The following is a 27,825-nucleotide window of genomic DNA, read 5'->3' as shown; positions in this document are numbered from 1 at the left end:
TCTCCTTTGCAACTGGTTGGTTTGAGTTTTCCAATAATTACAGCAAGATCGGTTTCTGACATCTGATTGAAGTTGAATTGATTGGGCAGTCTCTTGGGCATGCAGACATCTACATCCGAGATCATAGTATCTACTTTGATGGTCCTCTGACTAGTTTCAATGTTATGTTTGATACCCTTCAGTTTCCCTGACATGGCTTCCTGAATGGAGGTACAACAGGCTGCATCTTTCACGATGGTATCTCTTGTCTCGGGACAGGGATGTTCTAAATCTTGTAAGATCTTAAATAATTCTTTTGATAGAGATTTCGCTTTATCAATCCTGGCATCAAACGATATTTATTTCGCAGATATCACTGCTGTTTTGTATATTTTGCCCACTCTCTTATATGCTTCCCTATCTTGATTAAGCTGTGTGGCTCTCCAAGTATAGAAACTCTTGGTTTTCTATGATTTAAGTTTTTGTAAATCAGGCGAGAACATGAATTACTCAGGGTTTCCACAACCCACGTCCTCTTCAGAGGGGATGAATAGTGGTTGCTTCTTCAATCATATATTGATAGGCTTCCAAAATATCATCTGCCTGTGTCATACTTTTTACTTGTTCCACCAGTGGCAAAAGGCACGCTTCCAATGCCTTTTCAGTTAGTTTCTTTACATTCCTGGACGTGATCCAAACTTTGGTCACTTCCCTTATTTTAAATTGTTTTTCACTGACTATGGTGAAGTGAACAAAAAAGTGGTCCGACCAAGGGAATAGATGGATCATAACATCAGTTTTGATAGTTTTATGCATGGCCACACAGTCCAGTGTATTCCCCTTGTTATGGGTAGGGACACTAATAATTTGTTCAAAGCTCAGATTTGCTAATGAAGCCTCAAGCACTTTAGCCTGAGTGTCATTTTTGTTCCCCAACCAGTAAAGTCTCCTAAAACAAACGCACTGGTGTTGGGTTTAAAAACCCACCATTGGAGCCCATTGGAGCCCTCCATAGAAACTGAATAAAGCTGAAAAATCTTTTCATTTGGAAGACAGTCTTTATATGATAAAAAGGCAACAAAATCCAACCAAATAATGGTCTCTTTGAAAATTATCTAAAAACAAGATAATCTGAATCATAATGTGGGACTACCCCACTTAAGTGACGTCAAGAAGTACCGTTGTAATGCCCTCCACACCCATGTCCAACGATCCAGAGGTCGAAGGTGGAGAAGAAGTCAGAAGACCCCAGACACAAGCAATGACCAGAGCCAATCAGCAGTAGGAGCAGCAGCCGCAAGAATAGAACTGACATATTGGTTATTTACTACACATTTTATTTTCAATATTCTGTAGAGACGTTCATTAAACATAAAGTGTGATCTTCCCAGTCCAAGAAGACTATTAGATGTTCCCCACAGCCATCCTGTTTTTTCAGTTTTTCTGAACATATCCTTTTTCAGGAGCTTGGAACATTTGTCTGAGTGTTTTGTTGTTTCATTTTAAAACGTATATTGTCCTGGAAAGACATTTTCTCTCAATTCTTTACAAGGTCCTTCGTGTGAACGATTACCCTTTTAAGAAATGAAGGAGACATTCCCTTTGGCAGAACAATGTAGTTTTTGAATGATATTAGATATTTTCTCTTATCACCTAGAACAGCGTAAAAACATAGATATCTGCAAAAGGCAGATACACTAGCTATCCTGATCATAGCAACTTTTTTCTCATTTTGCTGTATTTTATTATTTGCCTTGCAGTAAAAAAGGTTGCCACTAACGTTATGACCCGGCCAGCATTAGTGAGAATAACACAGGTTTAGCCACTGAAAGAATGGAAAGTATAATTATGCCTGAAGCATTCTCTGAAGCAAGCACACTAAGTAAAAGATTTAAAAGAAGTGTGCCACGTGACAGACGCCACCTGATCAAGCATTTTGATCATTCCCTCCATGTTACCAATAACATGTGGTACAAGCACATGAGTGAAGTGGGGAGAGAGAAGTCTGATGAGAGCTGTTTTGTCTGTTGCCTCATTCCATATGCCATGAGTGCCTCTAGAGTACTTATAGCAACAGAAGTGCCTACTAACGCAGCACCTTGCCTGACACATCTTGCATTAGGTATGACACAAAGACAATTACAGGGTCAAACCGCCTCCATAAAGTGGGTAACAAAGGCAAACTCTCCATGTGAGGATAGTTTCATGAAACAAATGCCCCTGATGATCAGTGCGAAAACACAACAGGATAATGGCCCTCATTACAACACCGGCGCTAAACCATGGCGCTATTAGCACCATGGTTGGTGCCGGTGTTGTAACGGGTCCGCCATGGTTCAATGGGGAATTACCACCCCATTCCAAGGTTGGCGGGGCGGCAATTCCCCATTGAACCATGGCCCTTACCCATTCCCATTTTCTCCCCATAGGGCTCTATGGGAATGGGGAAGGCGCTAAGTATGGTACCACAAATTGCGGTACCGTACTTAGCACCAAGGTCCCTTTGCGGGTCCCTACTTTAACGGCTGGTGTACACCAGCCATTAAGGTCAGGTCCCGCAAAGGGACCTCGTAATCAGGCGCTAATGGGTTAACAGCGCTGCAGCCTTTTACGGCGCCGTTACCCCATTAGCGCCTGGGTCGTAATGAGGCCCAATGAAATATATTCTGTCTGGTCCAAATAAGGGCAAGATGAAAATAGATGATTACAAACTGTTGCAGTGCAATGGTGCACGAGGAAAGGAGATACCTGGTTGCTGGGATAGAGGTCAACTACAAATAAAAGACAGTGTACTTACCACCGAAGGGTGTGTTTATGGACTGGTAGAATGTAGAGCACTAGCAGTGCTAGAGTAGCCTGAGGAGGTTTTGCTGAATGCAAAGAAAGAGTGCCTTGGAGAATGGCCTAAATATACAAAATCGCTCACCTGCGTAGAAGATGAAGAGGACGAGTACCCACAATACCAGTGAAAAATGCTACCCTGTGCTTCAGAAATCATGGCACAGTGACAGTTGGAATGAACACAGGTTGTGGACGTGTTTTTGATGTGCCAGGCATGAAGGTAGGCACAGAAGTATTTCTGGACCACTATTGGGCTTGTGGCTCACAGGTCTACATGCAACTTCCCCCAAATTGGGGAGGTCTCTGCTCCATAGTAATAATAAGTGCACCAGCACTGGTGGTGCCTCAGAGTGAGGTGCAGATTGGTGATTTCCCCCGATGAGTAGAAATGTGAGAAATAAATGGTCTCTTAGCCTAAAATGATCCTAAAGGAAAAGTTATTTGTCGGCAAAATTAGTAGATGCCTATAATGACATACCAGACAAGCATACAGTGTTTGTCAGAGCTGCAGTGATCTTTATGTCCTTCCTTGCCCCTGGTGTGCAAACAGCTGCAAATGCCAAGTGGTTATAAATAACCAGATTGGAGTGTTTCAAACAATAAATGAAACTATAAAAGGGTCTAATGCAATCAGGGAAGAATTGAGAGCAGTGAGGCTACTGACCCTCCGAAATAGGTATGTCCTTGATCTGTTACTGGCCATGGAGAGAGGTGTTTGTGCTAAAATTGGACCATCTTGCCTACGTACCTACCAGCAAATGATGAGGAGAATGGGACGCTTACAGAGGCTATAACAGCCTTACAGGAACTACACACCAAGATGGTGTTATAGGTGGAAGACATTGAAGAGGATAATTGGCTCTATTGTCTGTTTTCATGGGTACCCACTTGGTTGGCAAACACATTCATAATATTATTGGCCATAATGGTACTGGTCTTGATGACTATTTGTGTCCTGAAAATAGCACTGGGTTAGTGTAAAAAGGTGGGCGAGAAGGCACTGGAAATGACCATAATAATAAATGTAGATACCCAAGTACATGAGTGTGCAAAACAGATGAACTGCCCAGCATCTATCAGCTAGACCACTTATTGCACCTCCTGGGACATTGTCTGAATGTCCCGTTGACCTCACAATTACACCAAACTGGGTGGATTGTGAAGGTGATGGGGATTGCTGTTTCATGACATGCGGTCCAGAAGAAAATGAGGCGCAAGGAGGTAGCTTGAGGGGGGGGTCAAGAAAATATGGCTCCCAAAAGAGAGTAATAAGGAAATAAGCAGCAGTGAAGGGGTGGTTCATGACTGCACCAGAGAGGGCAGGTTAATGGGCCAGATGAATGTGCAGGTAATACCCGCCACCCCATCTCAGATGATTATGCAAGTACAACTTCCTATCCCTACATCTCACCAGTATCATCCAGGTGAGAAACGATACCAGCTGAGACAGCCCTACCAACCCAAGACTCTAGGGGTGAAAGACGATATCTAACTAAGATCATGAAGATGTCGTTAAGAATAGAATAGATGGTGTGACCCACACAGTTACAGGTAGGTGTTACTATGTACATATATAGAAAGAGCGAATAACTACATTGCTACACACATACAGACGAAGTACGCAAATCTCCATTTATTTTGGGTCCATAGGACTCTATGGGGTATTTTTGGCACAATTACTGCAGTGCTAATTGTGCCGGAAATGGCCAGAAAGTTGGCGCATTCACCCGCAGCTTAGAGCTCGAGAGGAGTGCTCTGACTCTCCCCCAAACTCGGGATTGGGCGGAGCGGTAATGGAGTGGCAATAGCATTACCGCTGAATTTTTACCGCTCCTCCCAACCCCTGATGAGACCCATAGACACAAAGAATATTCACACATAGATATGAAGGACATATGTATGCAGACATGAAGAATATTTGCATTTAGGCACAAAGAACAGCTACACGTTTAGGGGCAGCTCTAACACCATTAATACGTAAGAAGATCCAGGACACAACATGGCGAAGAATGAACCAAGGCACAGCCATTTTCCTAAATGCAGAGGGCGCAGTAAGTCTCAGAATTAGCAAGGCCTCCGAACCCAAGATTCTGAATTTACAAAAATACATGTATTCTAGAAACTCGTGCAGAGCTCAAATAGTAGCTCACAGCTACAGCCAAGGTCAGAAACTAGGAAGGGTTTAATGGATGAACGAAATGCAGGCACAATCTAAATGTTTCCAAGATGAGAAGAGGTAGACACCGAAGTTAATTTTAATTAGAGCACAAACACCCCCTGATGTCCAGGTGCACGAGTTCAGCAAGCCAAGGGACTTTATGGAAAGTAACTGAATAGTGTCCCCAGTATATGTATTTATTTGTATTTATTTATTCGTAAAGCGCAGCCGTGCCCTGAGGCATCTGGGGGCATGGTTTACAAGAAAGTGGTTACAGGTAGTCAAAAACATGTTGCCTCAAGGGAACAAACTTAACAAGGAAGTTGCAGAGACTTAAGAATGTTACAGGTGGTCATAAACAAATTCCCTCAGGGAGCAAACTTAATACGGAAGATGCAGAGACTTAAGCAAGTTACATGCATAAAACATAAAAGAGGTTACAAAACCGGTGCAGAATTCAAGATATAACTTGTGAATGACACAGGATGCTAAGGTCAGGCGTGAGGTGATAGCAAGTTCTAGTGTAGTGGTCATGAGTGCCTATGAAGAGGGTGTAGGGGACTCGTCTAGCTTGTGAAGCCAGAGTTTAGTTTTAGTTTTGAAGGAGTGGAACGTAGGTTCAGATCTGAGTGTAGAAGGAATGGTGTTCCATAGCTTAGCTGCAAGGACTGGGAAGCTTGAACCCCCGGCAGACTGCAGTTTGAATCTAGGTATGGTGAGCGTTTTGACATAGGCTGTTCTGAGTGGTCTGATAGCAGCATGCTGCGTGAAATGGTTGGCCAGATAAGCAGGTGCCAGGTTATTCTTATCCTTGTATGTTAAGGCTAATGTTTTTAGCGATATTCTTTGCATGACGGGGAGCCAATGTAGGTTACGTCTGGAGTCTGAAATGTGGGATCTTCTAGGGATATTAAGGGCTGCCCTGATGGCATTGTTTTGTGTGACTTGTAGCTTGTTAATGTTTTTCTGGCTGGTCCCTAGGTAGAGGGTGTTGCAGCAGTCTATTTTTGCCATAATAAGAGTTCTAGCAAGGATGATGCAATTCTCAGTGCTAAGGAAGGGTCTGCATGCTGTAATGAGTTTGCAAGTATGAGCCGAGGAAGACGCTACATCGTTTGTTTGTCTAGTTAAAGATAGAGTAGCGTCAAGGTATATGCCTAAAGCTTTTGCTACATGAGACACTTTAATTATATTGCCGTCAATGGTCAATGCTTTGTAGGCTGGGTCAAGTTTGGCCAGTTTAGAATGTGAACCAAGGATAAGAAACTATGTTTTCTCGTCATTGAGACAGAGTCTGTGATGTGCCATCCAGGCCTGGATGATTGAATAGACCTTATTAAGTGCTTTTGTGTCAAAGGCCAAGTCGCCAGTGATAGGGATGAGTATCTGGGTGTCGTCAGCGTAGTTGGTATATGAGACACCCAGATAGTCAAGTATGTCAAAGAGTGGCTTGGTAAATACATTGTATAATGTGGGAGAGACACAAGACCCTTGAGGGACTCCGCACAAGACTGGGGAAGGTTCTGCAGAGGTTAGGGGAGAGAAAACTCTCATGGTTCTATTAGCCAGAAATGAGCTAATCCAAGAAGATGCAGAAATCGAAAAGTGCGCAGCAATTTTGAGGTGGTGACATAGAGTTTTATGATCGACCAGGTCAAATGCCGCTGATAGATCGAGCAGGAGGAGGAGTGCCAACTTGCCCTTATCATTTAGATAATTAATTTGAATTTTTAAGTCAATCAGAGCAGTTTCTGTGCCGTGCCTGGTGGGAAACCTGATTGACAAAGACCAAGTAGTTGGTGAGATTCAAGATAGTCCTGAATTTGCATGTAGGCAGCGCGGTTCAGAATTTTTAGTAGGTATGGTACCGTAGTGATATGCCTATAGTTTGCAGGGTTACTTGGGTTGAGGGAAGGTTTTTTGATTAATGGGATAACCCAGGCATCCTTAAGGTTATCCGGGACAATGCTAGATCTGAAGGAGGCATTTATAAAAGGTAGTGATGAAGGGCGCAAGGTCATGCACAGCTTCCTTGATAATAGGAGCAGGACAAGTGTTTCCCTGACAGTTTGACGGTTTAAGCTTTTTGATAACATTTTCGACTTCTTCAATGGAAAGTGGAGAGAAGCTGAAAGGTTGAGGGCGTGATTAGGGGCAGCGAGGTTGGGCGAAGGTGAGTTTAAGGTATAGTCGGTCAGGTTGTTCTTTTTAGCATTTATTTTTGTTTGAAGTAGAGCAGTTTTGTCTAGAAGAGCCTTTTGGATATTCATACACCAGGCAGTGTCGGGGGAGCATGTCACCAAAGGAGCAACAGGTGACTCTAGTTCCTTAAGGATCTTAAAAAGTTCCTTTGTTTTTGATTGAGCCTGTAAGATATGTTTGTTATAGACATCTTTTTTGGCTGTAAAGATAGCAGCTTTATAAGTGGAAGAGGCCAGAGTTTGGTTGTTTTTGTTGACAAGGGAAGGTTATTTTTCCAGAGGGACTCTGCTGTTCGGTTTTCTTTTCGTAAGTCTCTAAGGTTGGGGGTGAACCATGAGTTCAGATGGGAGCGAGGTTTTTGTCTACGCAATTTTAGCGGTGCAATAGTATCGATAGCCATATATCAGTGGCCATATAGAACATAACATGCACATTAGAATTAGCTAAAACCTTAATAAATAAGGAAATCTAGTCTCAAACATAGTACCCTAGCACATAACTCGGATATAAGAAACACTGGCTATTCATTATAAGACCAACACAGATAGGACATGTGCAGAACTCCCTCAGTATGCACACAGACACCAGACAGCACACAAGGCCAAGTTCATAGAATAAGGAAGGGCTCATTGCCTAAGGATGATTAGGAATATTCTTTAATTGGAAATGTGGCAGATCATGGAAATATCTTCCCCCACTTGTGTCTTGCTCATATCTTGACATCCTATCAAAGTATCCAAGGTTGGTAAGTTAGATGCCAACCAATAAGAAATCCCTGTACCACACTGCCTATAATGGATAAGGCTAACTAATTAGCTGACTTTATAATGATGTATTAGAAATAGTACTTGTGGTAGGATGGGTCTAGGATGAGTCTAGGTGGAGCCATCAGATATATCTTAACCAATGGAGTGACGAGCCCCTAGGCATTCTATATGTAGTTTAAACCATTAACCATTAACCAACCCCATTTGCCCATAGGTTTTGTAAACTGATAAGTGTAATGTGACGTCATTTCTAATGTAATTTTGTAACAAAACTAGTTGTTGGAAATGTGAGGGCTGAGATGAAATGCTTGTCTGCTGTCTCAGTTTGGATTCATTGTTTGAATAAAGCTGGGTGTTGACATGCACCTGAGTCCTCCATCATTGAGTATTATTTAGACATGAGTATTATTCAGACTAATTGTGTGATCGTGGGTGAACCTTAACACTATGCTTTAAACTTGCATGATATCAAGACCTTGTGCCTTGTGATTAAATGGTGAGTCTGTTAGTATACAATAAAAAGTCAAGATTTTTTTAAGGGCAAAGAGGTAAGTGCTAGCCTGCCTCTTTTTATATATTACTACTGTTCAATGCCTGTCATGATATCTCTCACTATGTCATTTTAGCGTTGGGCCAAGATGTGTTGTCCCTTCATACTTATGCCAAATGTTTCCAAAGATGGCTTTCAAAGATCTTTGGAGATGTTTGCCTTGGATTAAGAGATGATGCAGATGCATGAAAAAAGGATGCGCCAAGAGGGGGAGACGTCTTTTAAGGAAGCCGGTAGACAGTATAGACATACACACCCTGCGGGTGATACAAATTGATTATGGGAATTGAAGTCCGGGAATATGAATTTTCTGAATGATCAAATAATTCCATTCTTACTGCTGTCACAAAATAAAGTTATCTATTCACAGTACTTGCCCTTTTGCCCTTAATAATGTCTCAACATTGTGTCACAACTTTTTGTCACATAATATCCTACCCTCAAGGCTTAAACATCCCATGCAACATATATTACAACCCGACCTTGCCTAATATGTTAACCTCAAAGATGTGCTTCCTGGCTAGGTTTGCACAATATAAAAGCCCCGAATACAAATACAGAAATTCTAGCAAAACTGTCAATTCTGAGCATGAAGGGGGAAGCCTTTCATGTATCTGAGGGAATTGGTGGCTCTCTTAAGGTGGTCTATCACATATGAAGAGTCACCAATCAACCGGAAACTTTACTTAGATCTACAACTTCCAGAATTGTCTGTCAGGCCTGGAAGGTAGCAGGCATCGCCATGTCAACTCAAGACCTACAGAATCAATATTGCAGTTCTTAAGGAAAGCAATTTCCTCTGCTGAATTACAAGTCATCATAATACAGCGTTAATGGCCACTGAGGGGTGCTTACATGGCCAGTAATTGCCCTTCAGCCTGCAGTTATGAAGGCTTTCAACAAGAGCTTAGGGCCATTAAGAGTTCTGTAAGACCCTCACACTGTGATCATTCAGGCAATTAACACCCAAGAATTGTAAATGAGGTGCGCGCAGTGTTTTAGATTAAACAAATGATTCCTGAAGATGAAAGAGCCTGTACAGTGGTGTGCCTTCTAATTAGGGTATTATATCAACAAAGTGAGGCATGATACGAAACTGTCAGGAACTGGGTTCATCTAATCAAAAGCACATTCTATTTTATTTATAACAGTATTATTTAAGCAATATGACCCGAGCGGCGGGGGCATTACCGACTCAGGTAAAAAAAAAAAAAGACTTACCCGAGTCCCCGGCGGGGGGGCGAAGGCAGCCTCTCAGCCACGGGGAGGCTCGGAGCGGGGATGGCCCCGCTTCGAGCCTCCTCATTGGCTGAGGGGCTGCCACGCCCCCGCCGGGGACAAAGGCCGTGGAATCCTGAAGAAGGGATTCCTGGCCTGGTAATGACTCGGCGAGGGCCAATCAGAATGGCTCTTGGCCATGGAACATCCACTTCACAATTGCATCCATTTGCACCCGCGCGCATTTAATAGAGCATGCTAAGTTATTTTTTTAAACATCACTGCTTTGCAGTACAACCCGACACATTCACCATATTAAATTTTTTCTATGCAATGTCCGTGCGTCCCGGTCGTTCTGTGACACCGCAGAAGGTCTGGGACGGAAGGCTCCTGTGATGTGGATGCACTTCTGTGCTGGTCCCGTCGCGACGGTAGCGGTTTCCCTGACAACCGTTGTACACAAATAGATGTGACGCACGCCAGCAGCGTTTCACGAACATGCAGCAGGCACGGTCTACTCCATAACTCTACGGGTTTCACTGCATGCGAGTATATTCACTAGCTACATGTTACGTTTACAACCTCCCATTTGGATTTCATTTTCAGATCGGGGAGATTGCAGCTTGATTGGAGCATTCCGTTTATTTTTTTAGGTAACCTCTCAATTCCCATGATTGTCTAGTGCGAGCATCACTATTGTTTGTGCCCGTAATTATACTTACTGTGCATATTAAATTTGCAGATTTTTGACCTACAGATCTGAATGCTTAGGTACTTATCTTAATTATTTATTATGATTATTTCATGCAACATTACATATGCGTGGATTCCGATTGCACCGATTTCTACATTGTGTGTTATTTTTTCTTTTTTACTTTCATGTTTTTAAAAAATCCCCATTCAATTTCGTATGTATGGATTCAATTTCTGCGTTACTCTTGACTGTTTTTGCATTTATGATTTATCACACCCATTCATGTACTTGGGTTGTTCCACTTATGTTTGTACTAACCCGGGCTCAGCCCTGACGAAGGAGTACATCTCCGAAATGCATTGGCTTATGAGCTCAAACAGATGAGGTTGCTGTTTGCCCCAACTACTTTGTTATTAAAACCTTTTCTTTAAAGCAAGACATCCTTTGAACCTTTTGAATTACTTCTGCAATGGAACGACCTATTCATAGAATTCTAAGTTAGAAAATCTTGAAACAATATACCCTTAACTTACCAAGCAACTCCTTTTAAAGGAGAGCCGAGCAGAGTGTGAGCGTCTGGTTAACTGTGTGGTTCCCACCCAGTTTTTCTTGTTACTTTGGACTTCGATCCTGGTGTCATTGGATCTTTTTTACCAGACAGCTCCTGAAAATTATCTTTTCTACACTTAAGTGAACTAAATTTCTACATCTGTAGGTCTGTAACTGAATCAATTTAACTGGTTGTGCCCACCCTTTTCACCTGTCTAACCAGTGTAGCCCCCCCATCCAGTGTAGCCCCCCCCATCCCTCTAGGGATGAGTCCGTGGTAATGGTGATCTCTGGAGAAGACTGCCTGAATGGTCTGCCCGATAACAGGTTGGTCTCTGCACTCCACCACTCCAGGTCTGGGGATAAGTGCTATGGTATACTTCTTGAGGTTGATAGAGAACCCCAGATTGTATAGCACGTGCATAAGTGCTGCTTGCGCCTCTGCTGGCTAGGAGACCGGTCGGGCTGTACAGCACGTCGCTTCTGAAAACCCCTGAAGCTACCGAAGGTACGAGCTCTGTCAGAGCATTGGTGACTTTGGCTATAGGCTTTGGGTGCAGATTTTGTCAGGATTGACAAGGACTTAGGCGTTTGCGAGCTATTATTCTCTTTGTCAAGTTCCTCGTCCGTGGTCAATTGATACAACGCCCCTAAATGGCAGGTCTAGAATGCGCTCCTGCACATCGAGGTTAAACATGGTAGTTTTAAGCCAAACTGTCTTCCTCATGTTGGTGGCGACACAGATAGCTCTGCCCGCGGTGTCAATGTGAGCCACTGTGGACTGCATGATATCCTGGGCCACTATTTTCGCCTCTGCCAACCCTACCCTGGATCATACCTGACTATGCGCAGGAAGCTCCGGAAGGAAGTCCGCAATCTCCCGTCAAAGTTTTTGCTTCAATGCTGCCAACATGGCATCCTTGTTGGCCTGGCGCAGGTGGAGCATGGCATTAGAGTATATCTTTTTCCCATATGACTCCCAACAGCTTTTCCTCCTTCCCTAGGAGGGCTGACATGGGGGCAGATGAAGAAACCTGCGGCTTAGAGTAAATGGAGGCAACAGCGATAACAGAGGAATGAGACTGGCGGTGCACTGATAGTATTGGTGAGTCCCCTTCCTCCTGCCCATACTTGGCATCCAGACGTTTATTCATAGACTGTGTGGAGTGCAGCTTCACACAGCCCTTTTTGGTCAAGGATTTTACATCCTTTTTTAGAGGGATGCCAGTTCTTGTGGAAGGGTGGATGGTCAACAACTCAGCCAAGACCCCCACATCAGGCTGTTCAATTTGGGGCTGCAGGATCCCCAGGTACTTGGCCACACTTGCCAGCCTCTCGTGAAAAGTCTTAGCTGAGGAGGGAGTATCCTGATCCTCCTCCTCGTCTGTATCCCCGCTGTGTCCTGCAGGTCGGGAGCTGCTGGTGGTGTGCAGGGTGCGTGCAGCTGTGGCGTGCTGACTTGCAGTGCCAGGGGCTGCTGAGTGGGCTGCACCGGTGGTGGAGCCGCCGTGAGTGGCGTGAGCGCGGGGACCAGGGCCTGAACTGGAACCCGAGGTCTGTACCACAGTTGGAGCTTGGGGTGGTACATGAGGGAGCATGTCCTTGATGACCCCCCCTGAGGATAGTGCCTATCTGAAGCAATTTCAGGAGGGTAAGGCACTTTTCGAAAGAACCTATCATTGCATGCTGGTGAAGAGCTTGGCTGCGTAGGCGCCAGGCCCTGAGGCTGCTGTGCTCTTGCCGGTCCTTGGTGGACCAGGTAACTGACGTTGTCCATTCCCACCTTGATGTGTGTTCCCATGTCTGCTCTCTCGATGTGTGGTCTGGCGGGCATTTTGTTATTCCCTGTGCCACTTGCCTGCTGCGTGGTGCCTGATGCGCTGGGCCCAGTCTCCGACCTGCATGCTTGTAAGCGAAGGCTCAGACCTTCTCTGCACCTCAAGGAGAGACCTGGGAGGCGGAGTGCCCTCAGACATTAAGCCGGGAGTGCTACTGTTGCGTATACGCGCCCCCCCGGGAGCAAGCCCGATGTTAGAGCAGAGCCCCTCGGGGAGAACCCTGGTACTAGAGCCTTGTGGCCCCTCAGCGTTGGGGCCAGGAGGATCCTGGGACCCCTAGACCTGTTGGTCAGTAGCTCTCGGAGCCTCAGTACCCTTGCTGGTCTTAGGACCTGGGAGGCCCCTCTCGCTTGGACACTTCCCAGGGAAGGAGTCGCCCTTGCGGGGTGCAGAAGAGAACAGGGCACCTACCTTGGGCACGGTCTTTTTCTTCACGTACATTTTGAAGTCTTTCAAACAGCTCCCTCCACCTGACTAACTGATTCTTCAATGAGTGTGGGGTCAATGTGTCGCACATGCCGTCCCAGCCATGGTCGCCTCCAAGGCACCAGAGGTAGAGTGTATGAGGATCCGACATAGGGAAGGCATCCTCGCAAGCCGGACCACTGCTGAAACCCACCGTCATTGACATGCATTGGGGGAGAGCGTGGTACCAAAGGACATAGTATTATCTCTGATAATTGCTATGAGAAAGAAGGGAATAGAAAATATCCCGGGGAAGAGTGTGTGGAATTACAATACCGGAGGCCTAACCCAGGAGCGCTGGTGAAAGCGGTGCGTTCCCGTCGATGTGGAAAAGAGGACTGAGGCGTGGCACCGGTATAAGTCATCGTAGTGACTAACGTACTACTAGTGCATAGTCCTCTTTCCTTCATACGTCCACCATCCTCCCCGGTAACATCTCAGTGTCATTAGGCAATAATAATGTTGTTGTGTCAAAGGGGACTGAGGAGTGGTGCTGGTGGGCGGACTCAGGGGAGCGCATGCTCACAGGGCCACGCCCACGCACCCATCTAAATTTAAAGGTGAAGACAATTTGTTTTGGTGTAAAAGGTTCAGTTTCCCATCTCTAGCGAGGAACGCCCGTACAGTATAGAGGAAAAGGGACGGGGCGTAAAATACTGTCAGGCAAAAATGTGTTTTGCTTATTTTCATTAAGGGGAACCATGGCCCAAGGAACGATGGCTGCCATAGGCATGTGAGAGGAGCGCGTGGAACCAAATCCCTTTTTGCTTTCCATGGCGACAATGGGCGCCAGTTGGCATGGGTAGCCGAGAGGTAAATGAACAATCAGGGGGCGAACAGTGAGGGGGGGAAATGGCAGTGGAGAGGCAGGCCGTTGGGGAAGTAAGAGTCTGGGTGGACAGCATGTTTGTCATAAATGGGCATGCAGAGGAATGTTCTTCTCCCCCAGTGGAGTGGAATGGAGCCAACTGGCCTGCGACAAAGCTGGGAGTGCCTGAGGTCCAGCGTGCAGGAGCCAGATATTTCCACATTTGCCACTGTCTGTGTCCCGATAACACTCAGGAACAAGCAGGGGTTATTGGTAAAAGAGAGAACCGGCAGGTTCTTGTGATTCTGGAAAAGGAGATTTGGAATGACGCATGCATTTGAGAGAGTTAGCAAGTATGCTTGGGAATCAAAGGAGATAACCAAGCACCAGAATATCAGTTCCTATGGCGCCCCAGTGTAGTTAAAAGCCCTGGTGCATAAGGTGGCATAGATGCATGTACCAGAGGAGAAATACGGGGCAGGACATAGGCAATCTGTGAAAGACCTGCACCAGGCAGACACAAGGTGTGGCTTCCTTGAGCACCTAGCATTTACAGTGATACCCACAAGGTGGGGTGAAAGAGGACATGGTGCAAAGGATGGCGGTTGGCTGGTGAATCAGGCCTTCCCATTAAGTGATATACTGCAGAGGTGAAAGCGACATACCCCAAGAAGGAAAAGATGTTTGGCTGCTTAGTAGCTGACTCTGTTTGTATGCAGCAACTAGCTGTAGACAAGAGGGGAGCAGAGAAGAGACCAGACATTTTCAAAATGGGATGGTAGAAATCATATAAAACAGTTGAAAAGGTATTTCTTCAACCCAGTCAAGCACCTCATTGCCAGGATATCCCTGACTATCAAGATACACAAGCATCCAAAGTGGGGGTGGCAGTCCCTGACCATCAAGATACACAAACATCCATAGTGGGGGTGACAGCCCCTTGTGGCACTCCCTTGCGATGCTTTGTAAAAAAAACTGGGTTAAACTTGAAAAATTGGTTGCTGCCACACAGTTCATATGCTTTCTGCCACAGGGCTAGACTAAGAGAATTGGGATCCTGGTCGGAAAGATGACTGAGGTCATAAAGTGGCTTCAAAAGAGAACCCAGCCAGAATTTGGAAGGTCATGTGGGCAAGAATATGGCCTTCCAAGCCAGACTTGCTGAATTTGAAAAGTATTCAGATTGAGCTTTAGGTGAAGAGGCCTGAAAACCTATGCAGGACTTCTAACATAGAAAATCTGGGAGTGCCCCCTCTGCTCAAGATATTCATCAAGACAGTCTCTGCAAGGTTTGTTGAATGAACAAATACATCTAAAACCCCTAGACCGGCCAAAAGAAGTTGATGGTTGTGTATTAGGCTCAAGCTTCTGGTGAATTTCTAAATCTTTCCTTATCAGATATTACATTGCATCCCATTTTATTTATTTCACTGATGACATCCCAATTGTTTAGGGAGTTGGATTTTTGCTTCTTGTAAAGTTTCTTACTTGCAATGTTTTGTATAGTAGATACTTAACAAGACAGTTGTACACAGGTTATGAGCAGGATTTAGTCTGGCTAATTTTCAGTAACAACCCATCTCCAATTCCTTAGATAAGTAATCAGGCAACATACTGTTTCCCAGAGCCAAAGGGGTACTACTCAAAGGATATTCTCTCGAATGTGGCAAATCTGGGAAATTATGGATGTGCTTTCTAAATCATGTCTTTGTAAAATGTACTCACCCGACAGCCCTGAGTTGCTAGCTTTAAATTTGATCAATGATCTGCACAATGAGGATCGAAGGAGGGCTTAAACACTCTTAGCTAAATCGTCATTATAACACTTCTTTATGTTTGCCACTGCAGACTTGGGTTCTCCGGGTAGTCCAGCAGTGTTAGATCACACATTTGGGCATGTATCTTAGAAGATGCTCTTCACTGCCACTGGTTCACTCACTGGGCCTCATTACGACCCAGGTGGAGGACCATGGTGCTATTAGCACCATGGTCCATGCCGCTGTCCGCCATGGCGGAATGGGGAATTACCACCCCATTCCGAAGTTGGCGGGGCGGTAATTCCCCATGCCGCCATGGCCCTTCCCCATTCCCATTTTTGCCCCATAGGGCTCAATGGGAATGGGGAAGGCGCTAAGTACGGTGCCGCAAATTGCGGCACCGTACTTAGCACCAAGGTCCCTTTGCGGGTCCCTACTTTAACGGCTGGTAAAACCAGCCGTTAAGGTCGGGTCCCGCAAAGGGACCTCGTAATTAGGCACTAATAGGTTAACGGCGCCGCAGCCTTTTACGGCGCCGTTAACAATTAGCGCCTGGGTCGTAATGAGGCCCACTCAGTGTTTAATAGTGATCCTAGGCAATTATTTTGTATGGTAACATGAGTTTTGGTCGCAGCAGATTCCATCGAAGTAGAATTCATCTAATGTTTGTTCATCTGATTTTGCCCAAAAAATATGTCAGGGGTGGGTTTAGTCTAATAATGAATGTAGGGATGTTAAGGTGGGGCTTCCGGGGGGTTGGGGGAGTCTCTCCCTGTATTATTTGTAGCAAAATCAACCATTAAACAAAAAATACATTTTATGAATTTAACTTTGATAAAATCCTTTTGGCCAAATCACATAGAACCATTTTGTACTTGGTTCAACAGAAAGGCATGTGGCAACATATATCTTCAACATTATATTCAGAGGTTTGCGATTATGACAGTTTGTTAAGAGGTCCACAAGCGGCTGTCCCGAACGAAGAAAAATGGGAAGGCGCGCAGTCTGCTTGACCTCCCATTCATGGTTCGAATTACTCAATCTACTAAAGTAATCGGATGCCTTGTTTAGGACTGCCGAAATATTGATTGCTTTGAGGAGGCTCCTGTGTGAAAGAGCCCACTCCCAGATCGAAATCGGCAGATGACAAAGGAAAAGGGCAGGAGATCTGGTGCCCCCTGCTTATTTATGTAAAACATGGAGGTACAACTTTTATGTTTGTATCAAAAGCAATTTCCATCAAAGAACTGGAAGAAATAACCATAGTACGTTGAAGATGGCTTTAATACCAATCATTGATGTGCAGGGTTCTCTGCTGAATTGAACCTAGTCCAGGAAACTGCAGGTTTCTGAAGATGGACCAGAGACACAGTGTGTGGTGATGTACTCTTCATGGGGAGGCTACTCTAAGGGAACCCCTCTAGACAGATTCTGAGGCTAGGCCAACCATGACGGAACTTGAAATAGTGGGATTATGAATGCGATAAGAATGTTTCCCTGTAGTCTGTTTCCAGTAGTCTGCTAGGCACAACTGTATGCATCTTGTCTTTAGGCGAGCTTGTGGGACACACAAGAGACATGCTGCCATAAGGCCCAGAACCCTCTCGAACCACCAGGCCGAGTTGGCTCGTCTGCCACAAAAATTTGCAAACTGAACACTTATTTCTGAAATTCATAAAGAGACCGAAAGATCTTCACAGAATTGTAGTCCCATTTGAATCCGAGAAATGTTAGCTTCTGCAAAAGTACACAAATTGAAATTGATGCAAAATCCAAGGTTGAGCAACATGTCTACAAGCATTTGAGCCAAAGCTAGCGCTTCTTGCATGGAACCTACTCTCACTTACCAATCATCGAGATAGGGATATACATGGATCCCCCTACAATGAAGAGAGCTGGTCACTACATTCCTGAGCTTGGTAACAACTCTGTGCTGCACTGAACTCAAAGAGCAGAGCCCTGTATTGGTAGTGGTGGCTCCCGATGGAAAATCAGAGGAATTTCCATTGAAATTTCCAAATCGGGACATTCAGATAAGCATCTTTGAGGTCCAATGAACAGAGCTGATTGTCTTTTTGAACAACTCCCAAGATTTGCGCTGGCGTGATCATCTTGAATTTTTCATTAGGGAGAAAAGGCTTAAATGATGAGCTTTCAGGCCCAACTGGTTCTTCTTGGGCATTGAGAAATGTCTCAAATAAAACCCTTAACCTCTCTCTCTCTGGTCCAGGGAAGCTACTTCTATTGCTTCAGCAAAAGGTTGTTGACTTCCTCCAAAATGGATATTAGAGCCCAGCTGAATCAGAAGTGGAGCAGAAGGAGGAATGTTAAGGTGATAATCCTTATTCATTTTATTTAATTAAATGGACATTTGTATGGCGCCTATACACAAGTGTTTCCAGGCACCATAAGACAAGATGGGGGAGGGGGATAAAGGAGGAAAGTAGAACAACATAAAACGGTTATATTGGCCTTGTGCCAATCCTAACATGCAAGTGTAACACAAGGTGGTAAGTACAGCGGGGGTAGAGGGAGAAGTGCAGGAGTGGGGAACCCAAAGGGAGGGGGTGGGCAAGTGCTGGGGGGGCACGACGGCAAGTGTCAGTGGCGAGAGAGGGGGAATGGAGGATGAATATGTTGGAAAGGGTGGACCAGGTTTAGGACTTGTCCGGGGAAGGGGGCCCGAAGGCAAGTACTGGTGAGGGATGCTAGGGGGACTGCTAGGGGTGTGGTCTGGTCCCTGTGTGACTCTGAAGGGACCAGGCCCCAGTCACAGTGGCAGAGGGAAAGATTAGCACGTAAGGGGTAGATGGAAGGAAGAGGAGAAAAGGAAAGTCTTGAGAAGTTTCTGGAACTTAAGAAGTGCTAGGTCAAAACATCTTTTTCTAGAAAACTATAAAAGAAATGTTTTTGAAAGACAGCTCTGAGAACGCTCAGAGCGGTCTTTCTAAATCTTAACTGTCACTCCCCTGCCACACACCAGACCGAGATGGGCAGGGGAAGATGGGTTACAGGTAAGTGTGTGTTTGCATGTGTGTGTATGAAGAGGGATAGTGTTTGTGGTGGGGAGGGGGCTGGGGGAAGGAGTGTGCCTGCGTGTGTGGGTTTCTGAGTGTTTTTGTATGTAAGGGGGGGGCTGGGGAAAACCTGTGTTTGAGTATGAGGCAAGGTTGGGGTGGGGGAGAGGTTGAAGGGGTGAAACCCCCGATTTCAAAGGGCAGAGGGGGAGGAATTCAAGTATTTTGAATATTAAAGTCCAACCAAAATCCGCCGGAACAAATCAGTCTTTTTTTGGTGCAGCCTTTAATATTCAAAATAATGACATAGAACCGATCCGGCACAAGTCTGAGGGGAGCAGGGAGGCCATTCCAGAGGGAGGAACCCGCAGAGGAAAGGGGTCGACCTCCCACTCTCTGCTTGGAAAAACGTTTGACCTGCAGAGAGATGGAGCCAGAGGCCCAAAGGACTCTGGTAAGGAGGTATTTAGGGAGGGAAAGCTGGATCTAGAGAGGTCCCAGGACCCAGGCCCCAGACAGCCTTGTGGATAAGGCAAAGGGTCTTGAATCTGATCTTTGCGGTAACTTGGAGCCTGTGGAGATATTTAAGGGCTGGAGAGATGCTGTCCCTGGGCTTGAGGTCAATGATAAATCTTGCAGTCCTATTCTGGAATAGTTGAATGGGGCGAAGGGAGGAAATCGGTAGATTGAGGAAGAGGCTGTTGCAGTAGTCCAGCCTAGAGAGAACCGGGGCTCTGGAAACCTTTAGCTTATCGGGGAAGGTGAGGAAAGATAGATTGCCCCTGAGGAGGTGGAGCTGAAAGTTGGTCTTCTTGACAAAGGCTGTCATGTGTGGGGCGAAAAAGAGAGAGGAGTCAAAGATGATCCCAAGGTTTTTTGCCTCACAAGTGGGTGAGGGGAGTAGACCCAAGGAGGCTGACCAGAGAGTGGGGGGAAAAAGGAGCAGGCATCTCAATGAGAAGTCTCTCCGTCTTACTGCCATTAAGGCAGAGGTCATTGGCAGCGCACCATGTCTGAACAGTAGTCAGACAGTCAGGTATGCGAGAGGAGGTGGAGGAGGTAGAGGATGGCAGCTTGAAGGACAGCTGTGTGTCGTCTGCTTAAGACTGGAAATGTGGAGAGAAGGTGCAGATCAGGTGGGCCGAAGGGGCAAGGTAGATGTTGAAGATCCATGGCGATAGTATAGTGCCCTGAGAGACGCCACAGGTAGAGAGTGAGGTGGAGGAGAGAAAAGGACCCTTTTGCACTTGGGAAGGTCTGTTTGAAAGGAAGGAGGTCATCCACGCCAGGGCCCAGTTAGTGATGCCTAGGGTATCATGGAGACGGTTTATGAGGACTGAGTGGTTGACTGTGTCAAAGCAGAAAGAAATGTCGAGGAGTATCAGAACAGAGGGAATGTTTTAGTCCAGGTTATTTATTTTAATTCTTAATAACATGACAAATCGCCGGAGGCCTCAAAGCGCACATAAAGGACAGACAAAAGACACATTACAAGACAATGGAAACAGCATCAGACAAAGCAACAACTAAGGGGCCCTGAAGAGAAAAGTTTTCAACTTCTTTTTGAAGTCCACCATAGACGTGATCTTTTTCAGATCCAAACGGATGGAGTTCCAGGTGACCGGAGCCAAGACATCAAACATCTTCCCAAATGTGACTAGGCGAAATATGGGTTGGATGAATTTAGCCTGGTCAAGAGACCTAAGCGATCGCGATGGCACATAATGCGCAATGCGCTCAGACAGATAGACAGGCGCTGCAAGGGTCAGACACTTTAAAGGGAGGGTCAGGATCTTAAAGGAAACCCGGTGCCTGACAGGCAGCCAGTGCACGGATCGTCTGGCTTTGGTGATAGACTGCTGTCTAGGGATGCCTATCACTGCTCTAACCACACCATTTTGTGTGACCTGAAGGGCAACAAAATTGGACTGAGCGGTGCCCGTCAAAAGACTATTCCAAAAGTCAATCCGCGAGTTAAGCAAGGCTGATGCCAGGATGGACATGTTGTTCACAGCGAGGAATGGATGCAGATAACCCCTCTGTTTATTAATCCAGCCACTAGAGGCACGGGTCTTGGCAACATGTTGCCTCATGGTGAGCTCAGAGTCAAGCGTGACGCCAAGAGTTTTGACGCTCTTGGCCACAGGAATGATGAAATTGGAGATGGAAAAGGTGGTATACTCCGGAGAGGGATTTTTGAGCATATGATTTGAGGCGGTGATAAGAGTCTCAGTCTTATCCGTGTTGAGTGCCATAGAATGTGCCACCATCCATGAGTGAATGATGGCATAAATGGCATTAATGGCCTCAGAGTCCTGAGCATAAGTGCCAGACAGTTCAAGGATGACCTAGGTGTCATTGGCATAATTAGTATACCGGAAACCCAGGTCATCAAGCATCACGAGGAGAGGAAGAATGTAGATGTTGAAAAGAGTGGGTGACAGTGATGAGCTCTGCGGTACACCCCGCGTGAGTAGAGTGGAGGAGGAGCTGGCATCGTGAATGGCAACTCGAGCATTGCGAGGGCCCAGAAAGGAAACTAGCCACTGTGTAGAAAGATTTGAACAGCCCACCAGTGTTTGTAGCCTGGATGCCAACAACTTGTGGACGACCAAATCGAAAGCGGTCGAAAGATCAAGCAGCATAAGGAGCGCAGGATGACCACTATCGATAATGGCCGATAGGTTGGATTTCCAATCAAGCATGGCAGTCTCAGTGCAATGACGGGCACGATAGCCAGATTGGTGAGGCCCTAAAATGGAATTTTCTTCAATGAAACTCTGCAGCTGGAGACATGCCTTACAACCCATCACCTTGAGTTGAAAGGGGACGTTGGTGATAGGGTGATAGTGGTTGGGCTAAACAGGGTCAAGATTGTCTTTTTCAAGAAGTGGCGTGATCCATACCTCCTTCAGATCAGATGGAACCCAACCCTCCATGAAGGATTGGTTGATAAGCTTGGTGACCCAAGGGCTGATGGTATCAAGGCAACCGACCAATAACCTGGAGGGACAGGCATCACCCATGCAGGTGGTAGGTTTCATATCGAGAATGATCTTCGTCACTTCCACCAATGTGCAGGGAGCAAAGGAAAACATAGGCTTGGGAGTGGATTGTTGAGTTGTGTGGACTGTGCTGGATGAGGACAACACAGATGAAGGTGCAAGAATAGAAGTGTCATGAGAGATGCTGGACTCCAGATGGGAAGCAACTTTGGCCGTAAAAGTGTCATGGATGTTTTGGCACCATGCAGAATCCTGGTGAATGCTGGTCTTAATGTGGGTATTGGAGTTAAAGTCACTAAGGACTGCAAAAAGTTCCTTGGAACTTGATTTAGTTTACAAGATTCTGTTGTTGTAGTATGTGGATTTAGCCAAAATCACAGCAGTCTTGAACTTTTTCACTGCCAGCTTGTATAGAGGAAGCAGAGCTGGTGATGTTTGCTTCCGCCAGGCATGCTCAGCTGCTCTGCGGTGCCTCAGAGCAAGGATGTCATCATTAAACCAGTGATGGGACATGGTTTCAGGCTTAACGCACCTGGTGGTAACTGGAGCAAGATCTTCCATAATAGAATCAAGGGTGGCTTTGATATGAGCTGAAAGAACAGGCGAACTTTCATAGTTCTGTATGTTGCTAAGCCTATCTCTCACTGCCTGCGATAGTCTTTGAGGCGTAAGCTTTTTTAGGGTTCTGGCTTTAATGAACCGTCTGGAGAGCAGGTCATCAGGGATGTTCGGGTGAACAGTTTCCATGCCTATGGATGGCCTGAAACTGGACTGGGGGCCATGGAGGCAGCTGCCATCCATTTTCGTGCAGAGGGTCAATTGGGGGATGACCAGCTTCTCCATGAGTTTGCCCAATAAAGGGGTGATAGAGATAGGGTGATGGTTAGCCAGGCTAGAAGAGTCATCAAACTGCTTTTTTAGAGAGGATGTACAAGAGAGTGCGTAAGGGGTTGTGGGAAAGAGCCAGTGGCAACAGGGATTGCAAAGGTCAGCCAAGGCAGGGGTGAAAGAGACAATATTGTCCTTTATGGTTCTGGAGGTGAAGGGAAGCACCTGTTAAGAGGAGACTTTCATAGAGCTGACAACTCTAGAGATCTCATCTGGTGCAATGGGAGGGAAAGAGGAGAGTAAGGGGGTGAGCGGGGGGCCGAGGGAGGGAAGAGAAGGGGGTTGAGGAATGAGCAGATGACAGATGGAACAGGATGTCCAGAGTTCTGGAGAAGTGGGCGGCCAGTGCAGTGCAGAATGCCTGGGAGGGAAGAGGAGACTGCAGTAGGATTTGCGAGTTCCTTGCAGGTTTTAAAAAGTTCAGCTGTGTTATTGGTGGCTCTGGAGATGCAGGCTTGGACATGAGCTCTCTTCTTGGAGCAGATGGTGAGACGATATTGCCTTTGGAGTAGGCAGCATGCCAGTTTGTCAGAGGATGAGCTAGATGTCTGCCACTTCCACTCTGCAGCTTTGCACTTGTGTTTCAAAGCTGCTAAGTCAGAATCATACCAAGAGTTGCATTTCGATGCTGGCTTCATGCGGATCCTCCTGACAAGGGCAAGGAAATCCAGGGTGTTAGAGATAGCGAGATGGAGATTAGCTAGAACAGAGTCAGAAGGAGAGTCAAAAGAAGTGGGGGATGAAGGAAGAGGCAAATGCAGCGACTGACACACGCTTTACCGGTTGAATGATGGAGAAGGAGGCTTGAATCTCACTGAAAGAATCCAGGGGTCCAGAAACATGGCTTGCCAGCACTCTAGATGAAAAGGTGGTGTGCAGCTGATTGGTGTTGGGTGGAACTGGATTTCCCAGTCATTACTTATTTGCGTCTGAAGCAACACTGTAGGAAAAACTGAATCTGTTTGATGCCCGCAGGATCAGAACTTTGGAGAGGAGAACATACTCCTGCTGGAGTCTCCCGAGAATGGGGACGCCCAGAAATGTAGACAGGCCCAGCATCTTATTGTGAAAAGCCCTTGATAAAGGCAGGATATCCTCCTTGATCTCGCTGTCCTTGTCTGAGTCTGGAAGATCGTAGGATACCAGATCCTAAGAGGGTGGAGAGGTTTTAGGTGGAATCTCAATGAGCTGAGAAGCCTGAATCTGCACCTGAAAGTGCTGAGGGGCTTGAGGAGGAACCTCTGTTGCTGCAGGAGACAATGGGACTGATGTTCGAGCTGTTGAAACTGGTATTGGTTGCATTGCCGGGGGTGGAGCTTGTGGTATGAGCTCTGGGATAAGACCTTTAAAATAGCTGGCCATGGTCTTGAGCCTCAACAAGGCCTGAAATCTGTCAAATAATCTATTTTCCTACATCAGCTGAGAATGACACAATGAGGTTTAAGCTTAAGGGGTCCCTATTACGGTTGGAGGAGTAGAAGGAATGGTCCAGTCCACAATGCAGTGGCCGGTACCCAATATGGTTGTCTAAGCTGCAGAGTCTGTCCAATGAGGCTGAAGAGAAGGTGAGATATGATGTGTGCCAGTCAATAGCAAGCCATCCAGGATGCAAGACGAATGCTTCACAGGATAACATTGGCAGTAGAGGCAGCAGAGATTCAGGCCTCTTGGAAGTGGGTCTGGTAGCCAGCTCACCTGGGGATGAATTTGTGGAGGATCCTGTGCCCATGTCGTAAGATCTTTGGGCGGAAGGATCCTTTTTTTTGTTGTGGGACACTACTTGGATGCAACATTGTTTGATGAAAGGCTGCACTCTCTCGACTCCAGTAGTAGGCCTGGGTTTTGTGGGAAATGCAGGCCTTTCCTTGCATTGTTGAGCCCATGACATATACCTCGACTCACCCTCGGGAAGCAGGAATCATCCTGGTAAAAGGAGCCAGATGGGTCTCGGACAAGGACATGGGATGCATGTTCATTTCCTCAGTGACAGCATCACTGGTAACTTGTGCCCCCTCGGACTAAAGTCCAGTCTTAGGCCCAGACGAGCCCTCAGCCTGAGGACTGGTATCAGCCTTGTTGGCATCAGGTCCCAGTGGGTCTTGGAGGATCAAAAGGATCTATTCCAACCATGGTGGTTCCTGGAAAGTAGTTGCCATGCCGGGGTGCCTGAGATAATGAAGAGCACTTACCTCAATAGGTGGAAAGCTCTTCAGCATTGAGAGTAAGGAATTTCCCATGTGGTGAGGAGGAGACTCTCCATAAAGTTCCATCCACCAATTTAGCTGACGATAAAGTGCACAAGATCCTAGGGTACGGCAGCATACACAGGTATCCCTCTTGTGTTTGTGCGCTAGACACCTCAGGCAGTACCGGCAGGTGTCTGATGCAGGAAAGCTCCTGACACAGGAGGTTCAGGAGCTAAAACCAGTTATCACCGGCATCTGCTGGCTTTTTGGAGGTGAGAAGGTGGAGAACTTGCATCTAAAAACTAAAAACATAACTATGGAAGCTACGGCAATGCAGACCAATGTTGTTGCAGCTGGTGTGAGGTATCTAGTCCTATTGGTGCTGTTAAAAGGACTGATTGGCAGAGTCGTAATGGGTGAGCATGCCCGACACATGCTTGCATGCTTCTTCTTTTTAGTGGAAGTTAGCTTTGCAGTGGAAAAAAAGGCTAAGTTTCTGTACCAAAGGGCCGGACTCACATCAGCCTGGAGGAAAGGGACGGGGCGTAGAAGTATACTCTAAAGCAGCCAAAATGCAACATGTTTGAACTATATAAAGCACCCACATAAACAATTCCTCCCTGAATTGTCCTAGTTGTGTAGGAGCTGTGTATTCTTAACCTCTCAGTCTAGCTGGCTGGACTCCACAAGGCATGCTATCCTCAGGCGTTTAAGGCCAGGTACAAATACATTCATTTCCTCTCAGAGCAGCTTGATCAGTTCCCTAGAAGTGTCTCCTCTAGCATGAAAGGACATGTGTGTACTTTGTGCATTCCTTACATCTGAGAGCGGCTTGTACAATTCCCACAGGACGCTCACTTCAGGGGTGTAATGACAGGTACATGTGTATTATCCTGCTCACAGAACAGTTTGGTACGTTTTCACGGATTGTTTCGTCTCGTGTGTAACTATAGGTGCGTCATGTCTACACTCCTTACCTCTCGGAGTGGACCGCTCAGTTACCCCAGCACGCTCACTTCAGGTTGCTATCCTCAGGGGTGTAAGGACAAGTACATTTGTATTATTTTGCTCACAGAGCAGTTTGATCAGTTTACTGGGATTGTCTCCTCTAGCATGTAAGGATAGGTGTGTAATGGGTACATTCCTTACCTCTCGGAGTGGCTCGCTCAGTTCCCCAAGGATGCTCTCCTCGTCAAACATTTTGCCCTGATATCGGTGTTCATAGTAGTCGTGGATCCGCTGGCGCATGTCCGCAGGGAGCTTGTGGAATGACATGTATTGCTCCACTTGCTTGTACTGTTTAGAAGAAGGGAGACAGAGAAAGCAATGATTGTCAGAGCATTGTATGACAAAGGCCACTAGAGTCTCGAGATTGTGTTCTTCATTGGCTGCTCGTGTGGTAGGTGTGTGTTTGCACAATACCTGCGTGCAATGGTAGCTATATGTGTTTACATAGAGTAAAGTTGGTTGGGGGGTTGATGTCTGGCTCTTGCTGACCCTGCATGATATCATATTTGCGCTGAAGCACATATCACTCCGCCCTTGCTCGACAGTTTGATATTACTGGAGGGTAAAGTTCTTGCAAATTGATACTATTGAAGTAGTCCCTCCAGGTAGAGACTATGAACCTAGACATTCATTTACATTGCTCTGGGTGGAAAAAATATCTCAGTATAGATGAGAATGCACTGGACTCACTGTAAACCCTAAAAGCAAAATGGACACACCAAACGGAATATAGAGGAGACAGGCACGGAAACAGTCACCTGGTGCAAAGGTGGTGGACACTGGTGGAGGGAGGTTCTAGGACACAGGCATAGAGGAATGGGGCAGAATGAGGCAGTGGGAAAGATGAGAAAGAGGAAGCATGTCAAGGCAGGAGGGATCAGAAACTCAGAGAAGGCTAGTGAGACTAAAATGTGCAGTCAGACCGAGATTGAGGTGGGATGAGTGATGGAGGCATTGGTGGACTCAGAATCAAGGTGCATAAAGACACAGAGTTTAGGCAGGACATTAGCTACTGTAAGAATAACCACGTGTCTTCAGCAAAGGAATGAGCAGTTGGTGCTCCCTGAGCTCTTCTGTGAGAGATATGGCATACAAATGTAAAAAGTCCTGGGGCCAAGGGTGAAGCTTGGAGGACTTCTCATGGCACACCCATCTTCACTCTTTGTTGCCTTTCAGATAAAAAGCAAAGGAATGTAGACTCTTGAGGTGCAGCCAGTGCTCAAGGGCGGTCAGGCCTGACATCACATTTTTCGATTGATTGACCCGGGCTTGTGGCACTCCGAGAGAATTTCCTGTCGATCATTTATGTGGTGCTCCCAGGGCAGGTTTGAGGAGATGAAACACCACCTGTCACACTCTCTATTGTCAGTTGGCTAGGAAATCCTTAGACCAGGCTGGTCTGGACGCAATGGAGCTGTTCACATCAGAGAGGTTTGTGGATCACAGCTTTAGACCCCAAAACATTGAGGATGAGGTCATGCAGATGGGCAGCCTGCTCCCACTTCCTGAATTCGATCTGCTGAATAGTTTGTTTCCAGTACTGAAGCCACACACACGTATGCACAGTTGGCCCCTGCAATGCCCATACTAAAGCTTTGAAGCTTCCACGGTATGCACATTTCCCCGGTTCTCTGGTTCCTTCATTGGCTCCTGGTGCATAAAAGAGTGGAGTTTAAGGCCCTCTGCATGGTCCTTATGGCTTATTATCAGCAGCGGGGTGACTATCTCGTTGAGAAGTTTGTTCCTTATGTTCCTAGTCAGAGTCTTCATTCTGAGGATGCCCGCTTTGTGGGGTTAGAATGGGAGGCCAAGCTCTTTCAATATCAGTTGCCAAGCTGTGGAATGGGTTACCGCCAGCCTTGAGACGTATCCAGCATCATTTAGAATTTAGATGC

At 46.2% G+C, this 27,825-nt stretch overlaps 1 protein-coding gene across 1 annotated transcript in view; it reads right to left on the bottom strand.

The window, feature by feature from the left end:
* The window catches only part of HCN4 (hyperpolarization activated cyclic nucleotide gated potassium channel 4), a 1,084,393-nt gene that overhangs the window by 100,889 nt on the left and 955,679 nt on the right, over positions 1 to 27,825 (bottom strand). The window contains exon 5 of the mRNA XM_069624604.1: positions 26,072 to 26,218. Coding sequence (XP_069480705.1) covers positions 26,072 to 26,218 — 147 coding nt within the window. The remainder of the gene's footprint in view (positions 1 to 26,071; positions 26,219 to 27,825) is intronic.

Source organism: Ambystoma mexicanum, chromosome 11, assembly GCF_040938575.1.
Source record: "Ambystoma mexicanum isolate Mex_15411 chromosome 11, UKY_AmexF1_1, whole genome shotgun sequence".
NCBI lineage: Eukaryota > Metazoa > Chordata > Amphibia > Caudata > Ambystomatidae > Ambystoma > Ambystoma mexicanum.
This window is presented reverse-complemented; position numbering and strand designations above follow the sequence as displayed.